This window comes from Sander vitreus, chromosome 17 (assembly GCF_031162955.1).
Source record: "Sander vitreus isolate 19-12246 chromosome 17, sanVit1, whole genome shotgun sequence".
Lineage (NCBI taxonomy): Eukaryota > Metazoa > Chordata > Actinopteri > Perciformes > Percidae > Sander > Sander vitreus.
This window is the reverse complement of record NC_135871.1, coordinates 13,994,032-14,016,168: the sequence shown is the minus strand read 5'-3', so window position 1 is coordinate 14,016,168 and position 22,137 is coordinate 13,994,032. Positions and strand designations below refer to the sequence as shown.

At 37.9% G+C, this 22,137-nt stretch overlaps 1 protein-coding gene across 1 annotated transcript in view; it reads left to right on the top strand.

Annotated features, from left to right (window-relative positions):
* Window positions 1-22,137, top strand: part of LOC144532843 (uncharacterized) — a 96,927-nt gene that overhangs the window by 3,354 nt on the left and 71,436 nt on the right. Inside the window, exons 4-10 of the mRNA XM_078273779.1 lie at window positions 5,304-5,427; window positions 5,526-5,801; window positions 6,455-6,535; window positions 7,261-7,380; window positions 8,893-8,955; window positions 14,153-14,197; window positions 16,966-17,010. Coding sequence (XP_078129905.1) covers window positions 5,304-5,427; window positions 5,526-5,801; window positions 6,455-6,535; window positions 7,261-7,380; window positions 8,893-8,955; window positions 14,153-14,197; window positions 16,966-17,010 — 754 coding nt within the window. The remainder of the gene's footprint in view (window positions 1-5,303; window positions 5,428-5,525; window positions 5,802-6,454; window positions 6,536-7,260; window positions 7,381-8,892; window positions 8,956-14,152; window positions 14,198-16,965; window positions 17,011-22,137) is intronic.

Below are 22,137 nucleotides of genomic sequence, written 5' to 3'. Positions count from 1 at the left end.
GTCAGCCAAAAATACATTTACTTCAGCCCTTCGCTCAGTCTGGGCCCATAGTGCGAGAAGATGTTGGTTCTCAATGACACTGCTGACAGTGTCATTGGTTATAGTGGCGAGACTGCGTTCCCTCTCATATCCAATTATCTAAGTACTTTGACAGGTGATACTGCATGTCAGCTGAGGAAGGAAAGCGAGGGCAATTGCACGAAGCATGAGGCCCCTCTGCCCCTGCCACAACCACTAAAACATTGCTCACTTTACTCGCAGGATTTGCAGCAATAGATGCTCGACTCTCTAGATCTGGCTAATGTTCTGCCAGCTTCTTGGCACAGTACACATTATGGTGCATAGATCAGAGCTGACACACTCAAGGAAAATTTGTGTGACAAATTGCCCTACAAAATGCAACATGTATAACTTGTATGTGCTCACACAGTATTAAAACACAGTGCTGCAGTTGCTGTCTGTGCTTTCTTTTTTTATTTATTTTTTACTTTTCAGCAAAAGCAGATCAGTAAGTGTTTTTTTTTCTTTACTTGGTATTTGCAATAAGGTAGCAAGCAGCCTTGTTGGACTACAGTTTTTATAATCCTTGATTTGCAAAACAAAACATAGCCAAATAAAAAGGTAGAATCCATATTCGTCTGTATACATATTTAGACTTATTTGTGCTTTTTGTTAGATGTACTTTGAACATTCTCAGGCCTGTGTGTTCTTTTCTAGTCTTAAAGATTCAGACAAATTAAATTGTCAGTATGAAGCTCAAAACAAAACGACATTTTTCTAATAATTTCTCCTCAACATAATAACCATTGTTCATTTTGAAATGGGACTGAAATTAACACTTCCTTTGAATGTGATCACAGGATCTCATAATGTTGGTAAGGTTTGTGTGACTGGGATACTATATCATCAAAGACATTCGTAATAAGTAAAATGTTCAATGGGAAACAGTAAGCTTAAAAAAGATATCTTTAAAAAGATACTGTAAAATGTAGCGTGAAATGTAGATACAAAGGAGCCACTGAGGCTGAGATATAGTGTATCAAATCACCAGGGTTTGTGTTTGTTTATCAATCTGTGGCTTCAGTGGTTTGTGACTGTCGTGTCAGCTAATTAATCATATGGGTTTTACTGCAATCAATGCTGTATAGCTGACTCACTCATTTTTTTAAAGGCATAAACAAAACATAATCCAAATTATTATAAACAGTGCTTATTAAGAAATACTGTATATTTTGTAATTATATACGTTGACGTCAATGGCCTTTAAAAATACTTAACAGACATCCAGGCAGATAGGAACAGTTTTAATGGTAAAATTATGATTCAAAGGCTTACAGGCAAAGGCAGCAAATCCAAACAGAAGTAGCAGAGAATCTACAGGTGAAAGGTACAGAGTCAGTTTCAGGTAGAAGAGGCCGGAAAGCAAAGGCATGACGCAACATTGACGGAAAATGTGGAAATGTGCTGGTAGAAATACTGTGTGGTGAGTAGGATGTACAGTAAGAGTGAGGGGACTTGGACTTTTGGAAAAGTCTGAGGGAATCCGATGGGTGGATGGAGAATGGCAGGCCTTGAAATTGATGCATGGGCCTGTGGGAAGTATGAAGTGGCTGGAGACAGGGACGGAGGGACAACTGAGACAACTTGTTTGATAGTCATAGCAGCAGTTTAGTTGTGACAGGGATTTTCTACCAATTTACAATTCCACATTCCATGTTGATTGGAGGTAAAAAATGACTCTGAAATTATTTTACAGCATGTAGTCATGGTTGCAGATCACACATTTTTGAAATTGTCTGTTATCGGTGGCTTGTTGCAATCACAGTGTTATTTCTCCATTATGTACGTGTGCAGAGGAACACTTATTTACACTGGAATGATGATAACATAGCAGTGTCACACATCTCAGCTACACACATGCACAATCAGTTGTATAATGACTCTTCACTGGTAAGAAATCCTTCCAGATCACAGGCATGCATTAGATTTGGCTTGATCAGTGGCAGTCTTCTATCATGCTGGCAAGTATTGCACTTTCACATTTCAACAGGAAAGGGGAGTCATGCTGTGAGGAAGTTAGAGTCCTTGCTTGCATGGATGATGCATTTAGTGTATAAACTGACATGGTTGAGCCCACTTAGATCTGTTGAAGGATTGAGTGTCAGCGATAGGGATGTGAGCCAACTAGGCTAACGTTTGAGGTTTGATTGTTTCAGCTACAGCAATCTGATTCCTCTGACTCATTTAACCTCTTAACGGTCACTGTACCGTCTACGGTACACCTTGTGGCTGTGGCGTCGCTGTAACCTCCATTCATAAACGTTTTTATAACTTTAAAGCAGGTTTGCCTGTGATACACCAATGAAAAGCTGAAGAGTCCTCTGACGCGATATGAGCCCACGTGAAAACGATCGACATTTGCTCGGTTAGATTTAAATGCTATAAGATCCGTCCACATTTTTAGCCAATGAGCAGACAAGAAGATAGATACCACATTTGCCCCTGACATTTTAACCCTGTAATGGCTGGAGCTGTGTCAAAGCAAAAACATAAGCATATCACACCCTATGCAATGTATAATTTCTTATTTCTATATATTTTTGTATATAGTTATTTCAAGTATGTGTATGATTGATGTGGGTGTGTTTGTGTATTTGAGAAGTGTTTTATTTTGTACTTTATTGGCTTTTTTCTTTGCACTTTTTAAATGGAAATCAGAAAAACGCACAGACATATATGTAGAAAAAAATCATTCATATAAAATCCATTTTTGAGTCTTTTGGCTTCTGGATTTTTTCTGTAGTAAGCTGAGACATGTGGCTACGACATTGTTGTCAGTATCTCACTAGATGTGTTTACAGCAGTGTATTTTAATAATATTACAGATGTATGACTTGGACGGAAATAGAAACCCTCCATTCTAGCCTCTGTAACTCTGTGTCAGTTAAGGCCTAGAATCACCCTGACACTTGTAACAAAAACTTGAGAGTATTTCCTTTCCAATGATACCAGGCATGACACATCCCTGAGTGTCAAAGTATATGGGAGCTCTACCACTTTTAATTTGGGTATGTCGTTAGACCAAAAAGCTTGAAAATGCAGCCGTTTGTTAGAATCCTGCTGGATAGGATTCCTCACAAGCCAGGATACTAAAGCGGCTTCCAGGAGATTTTCTACTGGACCGGTAGTGTTGCTGTGACATTCTGTCAAAATATTGTCCCTATTTATACAAGGACTAGTGTCAGCCAAGCAATATGCATGGTCTAAGACATTTTCCTAGAGTGGTGATAGTTTCCAGAAAGCACAAGGAACGCCTCCTTACAAAAATTGAATTAATTCTGATTATAACTCTTGTGGAAGTTCTGTTATCTTTTGTGCTTCTCTTGATTATTGCTATGGATGTTCACTATTTTACAATATACATTACGTACAGTATGCACAAGTAACTCTTGCCTTAATGACACGTCACTCATACCTTCTTTTTTTGGCTGTTCCTTTCTGCTGTTTGAATAATTTGGCCTGGACCTCGGCCCAGCTACTTCACATTGTAGAATCCAACCCTGTAGTATACAAATGGCACATGACTTTGATTGAATACATGTTCTCCAAAATCTGCCAATGTAAATTAGTTATATATAAATGGAACTTTTAAGAGACAGGGTTGGCAACATCACATACAGTACAGTAAATTGTAAAAGTTGTTTTAGCATTGTAGCATGAGAGCAGAAAATGAATCAAGTTCCTTTTGGTTCACTCATTATCACTTACCTAAACTTGCAGACTAGCATTTTTCAAAAGACTCGGAATAACTAACCTACACAAGCTGCGGGTTTAGCCATTTAGCCACAGATGGCAGTCAACATGAGGTCAAGAACTTTAACCCTCTGCTGCCTCACAGATCAAGTGTGCCGCACATTAGACAGTGCGGCACACACTGATGTTTTGAAATAAGAGCAGACTTAGTTGGGACACTTTGTAAAGAAGAGTGTAAACTCCAGGGCTCAAACAGAAAACAGCCCAGCAGTGTATTTCACAGAGTATCTCAGTTATATTAAACCTGCTTAAATTTATTATGTTTTTATAATATGCAGTGTAGTGCAAAGGCTCTTGGAGTTCTCTTTTACATTTTTCTTTTATGTTGCTCCCTGCCTCTTATAATAATGTGTAATACATTTGGTATAAGCAGTTATTCTACATGCAGCATGGGAATTTTCTGTGTTGAATTTATTTTATAAGTCCTCATTTTTATAAATTGCTCTGCCATTTTTCATATTGATTTGCAGCTGTAATAGTCCTTTAGCCCTTGGGCAACAAATAACCTTTCCAGCCCTTGGCCTCTCAAAGAGGCATTTTTTCAGAAGCTTTAACATGGTGTATTTATCATTTTAGTCATGTACCATTTACACTGAAATCTCAAAGAATTCATGGGACACAATAGAAGAGGGTATGAAGCTCTGAGAGAATAGGAGATGATATATTGAAGTGAAAACTAATTTCCAACCTGTCTGAAGAAACTCTCTCTCTCCCTCCCCCAGGCTGTGCTCTGCCTTCTCAATGACCTTATCATTGCATTATTATTATTTTTGCTGATCTTGATTTATTATGTTTATGTTCTTCGACTTTTGACTGTTAATCTGAATCTGAGCTAGGGCTAGGGTTAGAGTATTTTGAAGGTTACAGTGTTTAGTTTTTTTGACGCAATGTATAAAATTAGGAAGGGAGTGGGGGTGTGGGTTTAGAGATGAGTTACTGAATAAGCTGTAATTCATTTGAGAGTGGGTGTGATTTGAAATATGATGTTTTTCCTATATATTCCCTACTTTTTCTTTGCATAGTGTGCTTCTGCTGGAACACATTTTCAGCTGTGAACACAGACTTGTTATTTGACTTTACAGAGCAGCTGAGGTCATACACATAAATCTATAACTGCAGTGCATGCGGCATCTATAACTCTGTAACTGTAGCACATGGTATCTCAGTGAGGTAAAAGGTTGGCCTATGAGAGTTTGGATCAATTTCTACATGTTTTCATTATCTGAAAGACAGGGAAGCCAGTATAAAATTCATCAAGCTAAATGGAATCAAGTTTGTCAGGTTTATTTATGTGTAAGACTCGGCAGCAGGAGGATATTGAAATGTTTTATTGATCATTGAAGTTGATTGGCGGCTTCATTGTTCAGCCACCGAAAGCTTTAAAAGAGTTTACATTCAACATTGAGAAATGACACTTGACACTGTTATCTTTCATTTTCTTATTGTTTTAATTGTATATTTAATATGTATATTTTGTGATGTTTTTTTAGAGTAATATTTCCAAATGGGCTTTCGGGTGAATACTCCCTTGTCACTATCTTCCGGGTAAGAAGAACTACAAAAAAAGACCGCTGGTATCTCTGGCAGATATTAGACCAGTCGGGAGGCAGTCAGGTGGGCCTCACTGTATGTTTTAATGTCACATATCAGTTTCAGTATCTACAAGTGTGCTAGAATATCATGGGATGGATGTTTGTTTCTTTGCTCCTCAGGTATCTGTTGTGGTTGATGGTGGCAAGAAGGGGGTGGAGTTTTCTTTCCAGGGCCAGCTAAAGAATGCTCTCCGCTACACATTTAAGAGCCGTGACCTACATGCCCTTTTTGATCGCCAGTGGCACAAGCTGGGCATTTCTGTACAGAGCAACATAGTCTCCATTTACATGGACTGCAAGCTAATAGAAAGCAAACAGACTGATGAGAAGGACAGCTTTGACCCCAGTGGGCGCACTCTCATCACTACACGAGTGGAGGATGGACGACCTGTAGATGTATGTTCCACGCACACTTTGTGAAAATGTTTTTTTTTTGTCTTTAGCTAAATCTACACAGTATCATTTAGGGTTTTACCAGTTTTTGATGCAGTAGTTTTGTTACTCATATCCATCAATAGTGTACTATCTTCACAGAGATTTGTAAAATGCACTCCCAGTGCTTTCAAAAACATGCCTCAGGGGCATATTTGCTTAATCTCTGCAAATCCAAATGTGTTACGCTCATTCTTAGAGGTGCCCCCAAAGTGCTAAAAGAAACATGAGGTCCATTATTCCATTTGGTCACCCAATGCCTCTGAGTAGAACTTGGCTTAAGTAGCATTAACAGCTGAGTTTTTCATCCATGTGATTTGTAAAGATGTAAGGCAGTACATCTGAAAAAAATGTAGGGTTCAAGTTTTGCTCTGACGCAACTACAATTCATGCAGACGTTGAAGCTCTTTTAAAAATATATATTTTAGATTTAAATCTGATGTTTTTGAAGTGTTTTTCTGCCAATGGGAATGGCAATATTAGGACAACTTCAAGCTACAACAGTTGTCTTAACCAGTGAAGAGCAGACCTTTATCAGTAAAAAGAGGGGCACGATGTGATCATGAATCTATTGTATTATGCTGTAATGGTCCCTTAATGAGAACTCTTTTTCACAGATTGAGCTGAAACAAATTCTAATCTACTGTGACCCTTATATGGCCGAAATGGAAAATTGCTGTGAGCTATTGGAACCAAAGGTAAAACGCTATGATGTTTCACCAAAACAATAATACCAACTGTTTATTCTAAATAAAATGACAACAAGTACTAATATTTTTTTACAAAATGTCCTATATCATATATAATTCATTTCACATCTAAATGAATAAATGAGAATATACAATATATGTTTTCCTGCTAAATTATGAGACCTATTAAATCACATTCACCATATGTCTTGGTGTAGTCACTCTTGGCATAGACTGTAATAGCCTGTATTTTGACCTATGCGGTGTGATCAGTGTGATCAGACAAAAGTGTAAGTTTTTGGTCTTGTCCATGAGGGGACCCCAGATAGAAACTTAATAACAGAGATCTTCCATCACCATAGAATCAATAAGAGCTTATGTTACAGTAATTCCAACTGGAGAGATGACCTTTGACCCCTTACTATTGCATATCGCCATTTGCATGCTGTCATGTCAGTGTAAAGTTACTCCGAGGAAATTGTCACAACCTTGAGAAGGACTCATCACTGCTTGTCTGCTTAGTACTTTCTAAGTTTTACCACACAGTTTACCACATTTTATGTTTGTTATTTGCAGCATGATGTAAATATACCTATACTAGCTAAAACCAAGGTTACCTTGGGTTAAGTGTGTTGCAAGTGTGCTACGGTGTAGGTTTTGGATGTGTTTTTGTGCCATATAGCAAACATGACAAAGGAAGGTGTCTAAATGGTGACATTTCTGTATCGATCCAGTGTGAAGCCATGAAGACCTTTAATGGGACTTCCCCTCCCCTGGTTACAGCCCAGCTCCCCCAGATGCTGTCTCAGCCGACCTCACAGTCAATTGACAGATGTCACTGTCCAGCTGAAAAGGTACAATCAATTCCACCCAACAAGGGCCTTTAATTGAGTAAGTGCAGCACTGATTTACACTGCATGTACTCAATCCTTTATAGGCACTAAACTGCCAGTTAAAGGACATTTATACAAAAACGTCTTTTCTTTGAAAGAGGAAGAGGCAGTATAGCCATAATGTATTAGCAAACACGTATCATTCTCCCAAACTGTTATGTATGTAAGTATGGTAAATATGCACCCTGCTATACATTTGTGAAAATGCAAAAGGGTTCTTTCAACTGCAAATATTAATGTTAGATTAAAATGCCAATTGAGACCTGAAAGCTACAAGTCCTCCTTGAAGGCAGCAGAGGCTATTTTATTTATTTATTTTTTATTTAACCTTTATTTATCCAGGTAAGTCGATTGAGAAACAATTCTCATTTGCAACGACGACCTGTGTCACATTCACACAGTTACACATTGGAAGCTGCCCAGTACAACCACAGTCTGATCTGCTGGCCACTGAGCAGCTCCACTGGAGCGGTTGGGGTTAAGGGCCTTGCTCAAGGGCACCTCAGTGGTAGTCGGATTGAACCTGCAACCTCCCGGTCACAAGCTCGCTTCTTTAGCCTTTAGGCCACCACTGTGGTGCAGTGTGTCCCCACCCTGTGACCCCCACAGATTCTTATCAAAAGCAATGTTCAAAAAATTTGAACATTGACAACTCAGTCCCTCCCCCCTTTCCGCTAAAGCCCAAAACAGTCTCCTAAGCCCCTCTCCCCACAAGAGAGAATGAATGCGTGTGCATGAGCAGCGATTGACACACCCTGATTGGTGCATCTGAACAGGGAGCTGTGGATACATAGAGGGTTCAGCTCTAAGGTGATGTCCAACTCCACATGTTATGATTTTTAAATTTTGCCTGGAAGTTAGAAACATAATTAACTTTTCAAATCAACATTTTGAGGTCCTAGATTAGAACACTATTTTGCTACTACATACTGTATAAATTGGTTATTATATATTAGAATAGGCTTAAATAATACAGATTACACATTTTCACAAGTAACACTTTGACTCTGGACATTCTCGCTACATTGCTTTACTGACAAATAATACATTTCATTTAAAAACATTTTACTTCTTGGGTCAAGAACGGTTTTTCATTCAGAAATCACAAGACTTACATTTGTTGAATTTGCTCCGATATACGATATGATATATTCTGAGAATTAACTTAATCGTATACATAAAACTTTAGTGTGTGAATAAGTTTTCTGTCATACTGTCAATATCATTAAATCATCATATCATTAAATGGCCTTTTTTATATTCTCTTTTGTATATTACTGTATATGCAACATTCATAGAATAACAGCTTATACTCTGTGCTTTATTGTAAAGGTTCAAAGTATGCAGTGTCTCATACAAAATGTAGCACTATGCAATGCATGTGTTTTCAAGAGAAATCCAATAGCAATAGCCACATTTTCTATTTGATTACAAGAAATCTTTTGATCCTACTAATGTATACTATGTGCACAGGTAGATGCTGGTCTTCCAGGTGTAGTTGGACTGGCAGGACAAAAAGGGGATAAAGGAGACAAGGTATGGACAACATTTTTATATGCATTTATGTGTTCTTATTTATTTAAAAAGAAACATGCAGGGGCTACATGAATGTTAGAGGTGCAAAATATTCACTGCACACTAGACTTAAGTAGGTGGGCAGCATCATGTTCAACATCCGTGATTCACTTTAAGTCATACATAATTCATAAACATTCATTTAATCATAGAGTGTATTATCACTGGGCCACTGTGCTATGTCCCATGTTGTTATTAACCATACTATTGCTCTCAAATGATACTCAACTGCTGCCATGGGTTTTCTATGTGGCCGGTATCACTGGTTTTCCAGGACAGTGGCCAGGTCTAAATTAGGGATGGGCATTTTAAGCAAAAATACTATTCAATAGTCATTTGGGACTATTTGACTATTCTTAAAAAATTGCCCCCCCCTGACATGCTCTGCGGAAAAGAGCCGAACTGAACGGGCCACACACATTTTACCTGATGTGGCGGTAAAAACAAGGGAAAATATACAGTACTTATAAGACGAGACGATAGTCGCATGAACTGTCCGATTTTTTATAATTTAATGACTATTTGAATATTTCAAAATCATTGCCCATCCATTGTCTAAATGTCAAGAATAAGAACAAGCCCCTGTATACTTTGTCAGAAAGCCACTGTCAGAGGAAGAGGATTACATTTCTCTCTCTCTCAGCAAGCAAATATCTATGCTATAGTGTCTGACAAAGGTTCAGCCGTCAATGTCCTTCAGAGATGCTACCTTACAATTACCTTCACCAAGGTGCATTTTCTTCCAAATCTCCCATGTTGTGTGAATTGGGAAAACATGTATCCCATCACTAAAAAAATAGGTAATTCAAAAAGTGAAAAATCCTTTCTCTATTTGACAGCTCAATAGACAGGTGAAATTGTAAATGGTAAATGCCCAGTCACTGAAAATTATGGGTGTTGGTTGAAGGACAAGAAAAAAAAACATAAATTAACCACCAAATACCCAGAGAAGAAGTGGTATTTTTCCCTAGACAAACTACATTATTTGGAGTATGAAATCCACTTTTAGCTGTCTGTGCAAGGTTAGAAAAAGAACCAGGGTAGAATGCATTAGGCAGTGAATGGAATTCATAGGGATGAACAGTTGGTGGTACTGTATGCCTGATAAGATCAGATGGCTTCTGGGGTCAGTGTCCTAATTACCATGATGTGGCTGTGGGATTAAGATATGTAGGATGATATTTGTTTCTGGCAAACCACTCATTCCTGGAAGGCACAATAGCGACATATATATTAGTGTAAAATCATTATACCTGTAGAGCTCAGGACATGAATATGGGTATTTTTTTGTGCTGTCTACATAGTGAATTGTTCTTACTGTTAAAATGTCATTAATATGTCATTAATAGTCACATATAACTATGTATATATATATATATATATATATATATATATATAGAGAGAGAGAGAGAGAGAGAGAGAGATATTTAGTTAGTTATAGTTGTGGCTTTATTTAAGTTTTATTTAATAGTTATTTTAGTTATTATTTTTTATAAATTTTATATGGTTAGGGGTCAACTCTTGTAAATGTGCTATGTGAGAACCCGTTGGCTCCCATTTTCTAGTCAGGAAAATGAAATAATATGTTTATAGCAACAGATTGTACTAATCAGATTTGTAAATGTGTTATAATTGGCCTCTAATGACTCTTAATTGACCTAGCAGGGATCAGCTCTCAAGCTGTAATGTGTCCGTGTATGTGCACTTTGAGTGTGTTGGCAGTGCTGGTGATTAATTACTTGCTGCTAAGTGAAATTACTACTTTCACCAGGCAAGAATGCATCAGGCAATTTTACATTTCATAAAAGGCAGCATGTTTAGCAGGCCCTGTGACGTGCTCTTTCGCAATTAGACATAAATTCCCTTTGTTAGCTTTGAACCGTAGCCTAAGAGCACATCTAAAAGGCCCTCAACAATGATTTAAACATGATTTTTTAGGAGGCCATTCCATTTCTTTATCATTTATGCAGGCCAGGTCTTGTGCTATGTTCAGTGGCTCACACTGTTACACCTGAAATCTAATTTAAGGTCTTCAACAAATCAATACTTGGCACCATTTGTTTACTTGCTGAATAACAAAATTCATAACAAATCCTATTACCGGCTTAACACTTAATCAATGAAGTTAAGGAAAACTTGATCAGGGACTACACATTCAAGACTAAGCTCTCCAGTTTAATGGTGGTAAACTGGTACAGTCAACCCGACTGTTGTTTTTACTCAAAAACATTGTTCCACTGTGGATTAATCAATCTAAACCTAGATTTTGCAGCTACTGGTAAATATTTGATTTAATACAATGCATTTTCACAAAAAGACTTTTATGGCCGCTAAACCTGCACAAATACGACAAACAGAAGCTGTGTAATTCTCAAAGCACCCGCAAAGGATGAAATGCACCCCTAACTGTGCTGCCAAGCAAATTGTTTCTCGGTGCTCTTGCATTTGGTGCAAAAGTGGCCCCTTTCTATGCAAATGAGCTTCATTGCTAAAATTCACAATGATCAGTGCTAATAGCCACACGCAGTTACAGTGAAATTATTAGCGTCTTCAGAGATTTGGTGATAATGAAGCGTGTCCTCCACTTCAATGATGCCATCTTCTTTTACAGTCTGAAGGTGTGCACCAACAGCACTGACAGACTGGGATCCGGTTTCTCTCTGTTACGTTTAAATTCCTTACCTGCAGTTATTCTTTTTTTCTCTGTGCCATTTGGCCTACTGTGTTCTCCGTACAAAGGCAACATTTGTACTTTACCACATGGATAATTGCAATCAGAGGCAAAAAAGGGAAATTGCACTCAGCTGCAAAACTTTATGGGCGTGTTTGACCTGTAGTATATTTAGAGTGCTTGAGACGGGGCATATAGCTGTGGCAAGTGATGCGCAATACGTGATGCTATCAACGGCCCCAATCCATTCTTTGTGAATTCTCCTGTGACAGTGGTGCTTTGGGATTTACCTGATTTATGAGTTTGAATGAGCTACAAGCTACAGTTGCTGTGTTTGATAGACGAAGGTGCATTATTTTTGGTGACACACTTTATTTGACCATTTAATAATGCAGGCAGAGCTGATATGATGTCAAACCAGATAATGCAGTATGCCATTCGCTGATATTAGTTACAATATAGTGAAGTAAGCAACTGGAGCAGAAAGACGACAAAATGTCACTAATCATCGTGTGAAAATTGTTCTTATGTCTTGTGGGATTTGCAAATGTCCATGTGCCAGTACGACTAAGAGAAAAACATGAGAAAAGTAGTTTATTCTGAGCCATCTGGGCAGTGTATCAGAGATGTTATGCTTTGACACAATCACATGTAGTAATTGCTTTTCTCATTATTCACTCTGACCTTGTTGCACATTAATCTTTCTGATAAATTATGGTAGCAGTGGACCTCTGTTTAAGCATATTTAATTCATATTGGTCCCTAAATTTCCAAAGGAGTTCAAGTGACTATAAAACTGTGCTGCACTCTTTTAGATTTACATTATAATACATTAAAAGGGGGTAACAAAGTCATAGCAAATACTGTTAATAAGGTAAGCTCCTGAGACTTTCAATTACCAACATGATAATCTAATTCTGTATAATTAAAAAGTAGTCAGAGTATACTTACAGTATTAACAATTTAGCTTGACTTTGTAGAGATTAATCAAAGACATCTTGGCAATTTAGAGCATTTTAAACACCCATAATGAGAAGTGCAGGCCAATCATATTGACCTACACAGAGGGTTTCTTAGGAAAGTGTGTGGGGATTACTTTGGCTGTGTTACTCCAACAGAAAGTACTACCCCGCATTACAGTCAAGAGTTTGACGGAGGATTCTAATGCACTGCAAAGGGATTAAACTGCTATGATTAATCCAGAATCCCTCAGGAAATTAAACAGATAAGGATTGGGTTATAAGAATGCAGCTTACTTGAAAGGAAATCCATTTTCTATGGCCTTGCACGTAAACCCTGGTATTACTAGATATACAGCTCCTGCATGTACATTAAAAAAACAACAACACAGGCATAATGGTGAAATTAAAACTTCTTCCCCTTTTAAAACACCTTTAATTTGTTTTGCACCATTTACAACTCTCCTGCACTTATGGCTCGTGTTTTCAATTAATACCTTCTAATTCAATTTATACCCATTGTACCTCCAAAGTGAATAATTCCAGGAATTAAATTCAGGACACTTTATTATTTCGCCGACACTGAATTTCTATTAGCTGTCAAAACCTTTCATTGTTCCTATTATATACATCAGTGTTAAAATGTTATTAGCTTTTCTTAAAAGAGGGTATTGTGCCAGTGGTTGAATAGAACATTTAAATTAAAGTAGACTGAATTGAGAGCACTGTGAAAAATGTACCTTCCTATATGCATTTTATAAGAGGCATATCTGTTCTTAATGAATGACATCAGCAGCTGTGTACTTCTTTTGCCTCATACAAATGGAATAATCATCTAATTGTTGAGTCCATGTATTACATCTTTCCCATAGACTGTAAAAAAAATATCTTACCACATTCTTAATATCTTGTCAACGAACATCATTTTCACGGATCAAATGCTAAGAATTTATAAAAGGTCGACTGGGTGTATTTTCTAGAATAATGGCTTAACCCATGGTATAGAGATGGCATTTCAGTTATTAGGTTTTGCCACAATTCCTTGTTATTCCTAAACAAGCCAGTTCTGACAAACAGGGCTTGTAATGAAGATATGACCATGCATGGGCATCACGTTTAATAAGATTCTTCTATTCTGCTATCTACCTCTATCTTCTCTTTCTTAACAACATTGTGGACAATCGGTTTCCTTTTCTCTCCCATTCTGTCTTTTCCTATACAGCCCTGTATAATTTCATAACCCAAAGACATTCAAGCTTTTTTTTCCCTTTCTTGCCCTGTCCTGTTTTTTATACAATTATTAAAATAATACAATGAACCTTAACAAGGTTCCGATTTTTGCTTTCCAGTTGTTACGAAATATTATATATCCTGATCTGCAGCTGCTGAGCCACAATGACAGCAATAACTTGTGGAACAGCTGTAAGAGCAAGATCACTGCTGAAATGACAAGCTGTCATAAAGCTATTCACTAATGTGTGAACGAGAGACCTTTCACTAACTGTTCTGTGTGTTGTTTCCGTCACAGGGGGACACAGGGGAGGCCGGGCCTTTAGGAAACCCAGGACATAAGGTAGGTAGGCTGCTTACTGATGAAACAACTTTAAAACTCATGTTGCTTTGCCCTTAAAACTGTGATTAAAGTTGCGATTGACATGAACTCAGTTGGGAGGTTCAGTTTTAGTTTTCTCCTGTTTTGTTTTAGTTTCAAATAGATTTTTGTTTTTACTGCAGGGTTTTCAGATGCAGTCAATAGCAAGTGGCACGTTTTGTTTAGTGATTTATGGAATCTGTCACTGCCCATCTCTGAGATTATTTTCTTCATCACTGGATTGAATCACTGGCTTGCTTTGTGTTGACCCCGTCACAGCAACACAGACAACAAAGCAATCTTAAAATCAAATTAAACCAGCAAGTGGGTGCCTGGTTGGCACAGGGTGAGTGGTGCTGAGACATAAGTTCAGTCCCAAGCAGAGGCATTTCAGAGGCTTGGCCAGGTGCCCCATTGGACACAGTTGGCAGTATTCCTGGGTGGGAAGCCAATAAAGGACTGTGTCCTTGTCGCTGTAGTAGCAACTTCTGCTAGAGGGTTGGACTGTCTATGCCCTGGGGGCTGGGATCAGTGTGTGAAATTCACTGTTTCAGTTATGCCCTCTCGATGAAGCTCTTTGCAGTTGGGTGAAAAGCAAATGGCTTGCTTATCTTGATGCGCATTTGAGGTAACTGTCTACACCCTCCCCTGGCCAATAGCGGAGATAGACATTGCTGTGGAGTTTGACATTTAAATTTGGAGAAAAGTGAATATTTTAATGGAATTTTTAAGACTCAAAGACTTGGCTAAGTGCTCGTTTTATAATTGGATGTTGCTGTTACAATCCCGAAGAACTGAAAAAATAGCCAAATGTCACATGCTCTCACTATTTTGTTGCTTGTGTATTGTGTTCTATGATATTGTCATCAGTAAGATTGTTGACCATCAAAAGTGGCATCTCAGACGCCTGTGGTTATCTCCTATAGTTTGGGTGGGCAGGTCCTGTCACCCGGAAGCAATGCTTTGTGTAATGCCAGAACATGGGTTTTGTTTCCATGTCTTGAAGTGTGAATGTCATGTAGTACTTTGATGTATTGGAAAGAGAAAGTAGGGGATTGTGATTCTATTCTCAGAAAATATGAAGAAAATACATAACAAAAAAAACATTCGTATTCTCTAGATTCTTTTCCATTCAAGCGATCAATTGAATTGCAGATGGTTGTGGAAGAAGTTTATGCATCAGCAGTAAATAGGATCATTCCTGGATGTGGAAGATGGCTTAATCCTGGACCTATCCATAGAAGATGCTAAACTCACAGTGGGGGGACATTTGCCAGTGAACCTTGATATATGGAATATGGAATAACACTAAACGGCACAGCTCTATCCACGTGTGCTTTCTGAGATTAGGTTTAGCAGGCAGCTAAAGCTGTTTCGTTTCACAACAGTGCACAAGAAAAGTCTGCATCAAGTGCAGCACTGGCAGTATTGATATTGATGCTAATGCACAGTACCATGTTTTGTATTGTTTTATACCTAAGCTCAACTCCTCGTCAATTAAGCTTTTTCTGGCTCGTATCTCTTCTGGCTTAAATGGTGCCCTAAGACAAAACCACAGACTCACACATTTTCAGGCTCTTTTGTTAGCCATTTTGTGAGAACAACAATTTCATGCAGCTGTCGATATAATAAGTAATGATATGGTTGCCCTTGGACACTATAAAAGTTTGCTTGAGCTATACTATACGGGCCAGCTGAGGTCATGAAACTATATAGGCTACACTCTAAAAACAGAGCCAACAAATTCCAAGACATGTCAGACATTTCTGGCAGAGTGTGTGGAAAGGGGCTTGGTAGCTTATAAGAATCAGTGATCAGAAAGATATTCGTTCCTCTAAGATGTTATATTTGTGGAAATAAGCCTCTAACAGCTTATTACCCGACAACATATAATCTTACGTATGCTATAGGAGCTGAAGTGATTGCTGGGAATTTGATAACTGGTTCCCAAATGTGTTTTTTGTGTCAGTGTCACTGTGGTGCAAGTCTAAGGTTCCCAGCTAAGCTCAGTTTGTAGGAGTTGTGTGTGAGTTTTGGGATTTCACTTTATTGCACCAATTAGGACAGTACAAAAAGTTCTAGATACTCTCACCCCCTTTAGCTATTTTACTTACATAAATAGCTGCTTTTAGAAAGGATTTCTTTTTTTATGTCATGCCACTGTAGCACATGGTAGTAGTGCATGTGGGACAAAATGTCACCCTGGTGGCATCTGTGCATTTGTCTGAGTGTAGACACATTCTTGTAACTATGATAACTCAAGGACAATACCTAATAGAAATATCATACCACCACCAAACAGTCTGTTTGGTGGTGGTATGATCTGAATCTGTACAGCGCTGCGATTAGATTGTGGAGTCCCTTTGTGCTTAGATTTGTTGATGAGGATAAACGATTTCCTTGAAACTACTATAACTCCTTAATGCTTTAAGCGAGTTCATATAAATAAAGGTAAGAGGAATGCTGACATTTAGTAGAAACATTTGTGGATAAATGTATTTTTTAGCTCATGTAATTGTTATCTATGAAAGATTAAAAACAAGTTTTTTCATAGTGACAATGTTCCTCCTTAATCTTGCTTCAGAATTTTTAGAGGTTCTGGTTGATTCTAATAATGCTTAACTGGAATGTGGTATTGTGGTCCAAATTATTTAGACCTACTGGGTGTAAAAGTGGGGGGGAAAGGATTAAAGTATGAACTTTGCAAGGGTCCTTTCTTTGCCTTTTAACTTGCAATCTTGTCATTGCAGGGGGAACTTGGATCAGAAGGGCAAAAGGGAATCGATGGGGAGAAGGTAAGTACTACTATCTCCAGCAGACATTGCATACATAGCACATCAGCCAGATCTAGTTTCGTCAGAGAATCAATTCTTATAGGCTTTCCATTTGCTGTGTGATGGCCTGGGGGTAGGAGCAAAGCGTAGTTTTCTGCGTGGCTGTTTTCAGGTGCCTGTCAAATCTGAAGTGGATCTCAGTGTTAGAGCCCGCAATGTCCTTCTGTGAAATTAATTGATTATGTATGCTTCTATAGGCTTGGCATACTAATGGACTAAACTAATTTTTCAAATTACCCTAAGCCCTGTCTCTGTCATTTCAGGGTAAACTTTATAGCATACTCTTAAATTTGGCTGCAGTGATTAAACTAATGTATGTCATGTGAACCACAACAAAAAGTGCTAGTAAATGATTTATTTATTCTTTAACTAAATGCAAATGCATTAGTAATACACTATTCTTCATGGATCGTAGTGAAGTTTGTTTTAGCCACAAGCAACATTCCTTTAAAGTATTTGTTAAGTCAAAGGGTGTTTTATGTTGTACAGTGTTTGTTTTCCCACAATGGCACACTCTCAGATTGTAACTGTGCAGATGGTCAGTTTAAAGTAGCTTAATAAAGAGACTTCTTTTCATCGCCATCACCCCCTTGAGTAGTCAAACAGCTGCCACAGAAATCAGCCTCCCTGCAGGCTGTTGACGTGCACTCTGCCCTAACAGTAACTCTGAGAGAAATCAGAAAATAAAACAAGAGATAAAAATAAAATTTGAGTGAAAAGAGTATTGAGCTACAGCGTACTAGAAGTAGAAGTAACTTGGTATTCAAAAACAGTTTGTATGAGTAGGAAGGTAGCTTGTTAAAAATGTACTGAATAGAATTCTGTACTTTTTCTGCTTGCTTTCCACCCATCAGTATTTCCCTGAAGTAACCTAAGAAGGTTACAGTGGATAAAAGTAATTGTGAGTGTGCAGGAAATCAAGTACAATTCAGGTTGAAGGTAAAAAAGATAAAACTGAATTTGGCAGGTTTTAAACTCAATCATTAGTTTGTCTTCCCACAACCAGCACAGCTCGCTTTGTTCCAATGTAAGTAGCTATTGGCAGCTTGAAAAGCCAGTTGTGGTCCCATGTATATTTGCATATGAATGCCATGATCAAGTTTATTTACATATAAATTTGAAGGAGAGCAAAACCACCTAACTGGAAACTCCATCTACATCAAAGACTGACTGATTTGTAGTCATAATATTGCACCATCTATAATGGAATAATGTGAGCGACATTATTCCTCTGATGTTTTTTTCATTGATTGCTACTGGTGCTATAGCAATCAAAAGGAGGGAAAGTGACAGAGCTTGTGAGCAGCCCTTCTTTCTTTACTCACTGGTTCACTCTGGGCTCCGGTTGACTGGACAACAGCGGTGCATAAACTGGAAAAACAACTTGAAGCTTGTTCACTATAGAGATACTGAGACTGTGCTGCTGTTCAAAACTTCGTCTGGATGTCACCAGTTGATGTCATTTGCTATTTTGCATATCAGTACATCAAGTCCAGCCCTGTTTCGGGAGGCAAGGGTCTACAATATGTATGTACAAATCAAAATTAGCCACATATTTGCATAAATATATTTGGTAACAACATTGTTACCAAATATAGTTAGGGCAATCTGCATAACATTGTGTTCACGATCATGAGAAGTTTCTAGATTTGTCGTCACGGGGGTTAGGGTTGTCTAAAAAAAGTGTTGTGAGTTGCTAAGTTAGCAGCATTGGACTAAGGGTCTGCTGACAGGCCGTCCTGCTCCTCTCTGTGTGTGGGAGGCATCATCATTAGTGGTGCTCAGTCGGAAACCAGAAATTATATTCTCATTCTTATGTCAGTAAAGAGTCAATGATTATGGAAAATAACAATTCCACTTTTCAGCAGGAGAGGTGACTTGTTTTTCATCTTTGTAAATCCTATAGGAGCAGTTGGGCTTTCTTCGGTCACTCTCACATGGCTCACCATTAGGGATGTAACGATACACTCAACTCACGATTCGATATGATTCAGGATTTGAAGTTCACGATATGATTTTCTCTGATTTTTTTAACAGAATGAAGTGACTGAAAAACATTTCTTATTTATGTAAACTGTGCAAAACAGCAGATGTGTCCTCTTATCAAAAGTGCAACTGAAATAGTATTTTATCTTAAATAAATTAAAAAAGTATAGATTTAAGAAAGGCTTATTTATTGCTAAGGCCATGTGGTTAAATTTAAATGAATTATTCAAAAAATGTAATAACAATAATAAAGATAATAAGATCATAAAAAAACTTTTTTCACCAGTCATTTGCTGTTAAACACTAGACGGCAGAAGGGTATTTTACAACAACATTGAATGCAACACAAGCTTACGGAGCTGGACCCAAATGCAACACTAAGTCACATCACAGTTGTTTATCCGACAGCGCCAGTGGCCACGCTGTCCTAACGCGCAGCGAGTCTCCTCTGTGTCTTTAGCTGCAGACTGTTGTACGTCCCGGTGCTGGAATCAGTGAAATATAGCCATACTTTACAATGTTTAGCTGTCATCATTCGATTCACGAAGCATCGTTACATCCCTACTCACTATGCATACCCTCTAAGGATTCATTATACTGTGCCCCACTTCACTGAGTGATTTGAAACAAAGTAAAAAAAATGGGGACTATATTTTAATGGATGGCTCTCGGTGTGTTTAGCACTGCTTAGCACAAAGACAGCCAGTCTATCTAAATCAAAAGTGAAAATGATGTGCTTTCAACTGGCTGTATCTTGTCAGCTAGCAAGCCAGTTACCAATACATCTGTGTCAGCTGGGCTTTGTCTTTGAGCTAAGGTAAGTTAAACATGGCCTTGGCCTGTCTCTGTACTGGAAGCACAGAGATGACATTGACGCAACGTGACACCTCTCTTTTTATCTGATGCTAAGTACGAAGATTCTTTAAAGATTGGCAATTTTCTGGAGTTTATGCTGCATTCATGTGGTGTAATAATTGGAAACAAATGAGTTCCCGACTGGGAAAATTCAAGTAATGAAATGTTTGTTACACAACTTTCCGAGTCCTCCATATTGCGTTGTAACATGGCCGACGAAGGTAAATGTTGGGTTAATGTTAAGAAATTTTTATTAATTCTCATATTGAATATACTGTACATTTTTGCTCACATGTAATTTGTAGTGATCGTATAAGGTCGTAACCGTTAGTTGCTGTCCACATAGAGTGACCTAGATTAGATAGAAAAGTTGTTTATTAGCATTAACCCTAATAACAAGTCAGGTAAAGCAATATTTTAGTGGTTTTAGGGAATGTAACGTTTGCTGGTGCAGCAACAAGTCTGGAACAAAAGCACTAATATAAAGCTTCAAACTGGTATTAAATACTGGAAACAGCCATCAACGTGTTGTTTTAACATTTTGAGCAATAAAATACAACACATCTTTTTTGTAGCATCCATGTTTTTTTCCACATTATGGCCTTAAGTTGCAATGTGGGGAAAAACATGGACACTACAAAGAAGACGTGAACACACCGGAGTCGGAAGAACGACTTCCCAATTCAGGAATCCAGAAACCGAAGTGCACATGGCTGCAGCATTATAAAACTATTCATTCATGAATGCAAGTCCAATATTCACTCTTCTTTTAGCTCTGCTTTCGGTCTCTACTAACTCTTGAGGTAACTGTTTGGCTCTTAAGCAGCTAAAAGCTCCAATATGTTCACTAGCTAGTCACTAACTTTATCGATTTGCCATTTAGTGCTGGGTGGGTGACTAGCGAACAGTAGGTTTTTACGGCTTTTTTGGCAAAAAATGATGAGAGCAGGGAGAATGAACCAGAACAGTAAAGTTGTGGACCATAAAACCAAAACAGACTGATAGACTCTAAAATGCTGTGTAGAGCTGTGGGGAACTACAAAGTAGGCCAATATTCTCTCTTGGTTTGTCACCCCGATTAACTCCTTTCACATACAAGTAGTCTTGTGCTTTATGGATAATATAGAAATATGGAGTCTAGCTGCTTTCAAGAGCAGAAATCAACCGCAATTTGTCATTTGTCGCAAATAATCCTAACACAAATGTTGGCCATTTATCACAATTGATACAATAGATAACCTTTTCCTTATATCCCTCTGGAAATTCTGTGGAAACCAAAAACAATCTTAGATTAACACAGTCTCTCTAGCCATAACATTACAGTATAAATCAAGCTGTAATGGGATGTTCATTATTAGTCTATTTCACAGCTGTGCTAATTTCTGTGATGTATTTGATTTCTTGACCTAACCCTTGTATTGTATTTGATTTAGATCAATATGAAGGCAGGACACGGAATAAAATACATAAGGTACTGTAACCTAGCCCCATGTCTAATGTGCCCCATGTGAGCATAGAGCAGTCAAGAATTAATGGGTTAAAACCAGTATCCCTGCTTCCTTAAGTGAGTGGATGAGGTTGACCCTTCTTAACCAGTTAATCACTTACAGTAATGAGTTCTTAGAGTGTTAAAAGTCCAAAAGACATTATTTGCAGGACCTAGACTGCAGATGTTCCGGTCCGTTATGTAGATATATCACATCTTTTAGGTCTGTAAAACCGTATTTAACATTATAAAGGTAGATCATGTGGTCATATGCAGTGTATAATTAATATATGATATAATGATACTGCTACATTACTTATATCTGCCATCAAGTGGTGGTTGACTGGTTTGATTTAGTTTTAGTTGCTTCAATATTGAGAAAAATGCTCATCTAGTGAATTGAATACTGCTTGTCTTTTAATGTTCCCATCATAATATATAATTCAATTTTAATTTCAGTAAATTGGTTGTAATGCTCCTTGTATTTGAAAAAGGGAGCAAGTTGGAAGCCAGAAGAAGATAAGAACATCAGGAAAGATGTAGGTTACTATTCTTGATTGTAAACAAATTAAAAACTGTTATGTTGCATAAATACATTTACTAGATCATTTCAGTTAACCTATTTACTGTGTGACTCTATTACCCAATCTGTCCCTTTACTGCAATTAGCTCATATTCCATTTTTAAAGTTAGTGTGTTATTTAAGGCTTGAGTAGACACCTGAGGAGCCAGAATTCTATCTATGAGCATGTGATCTGGTA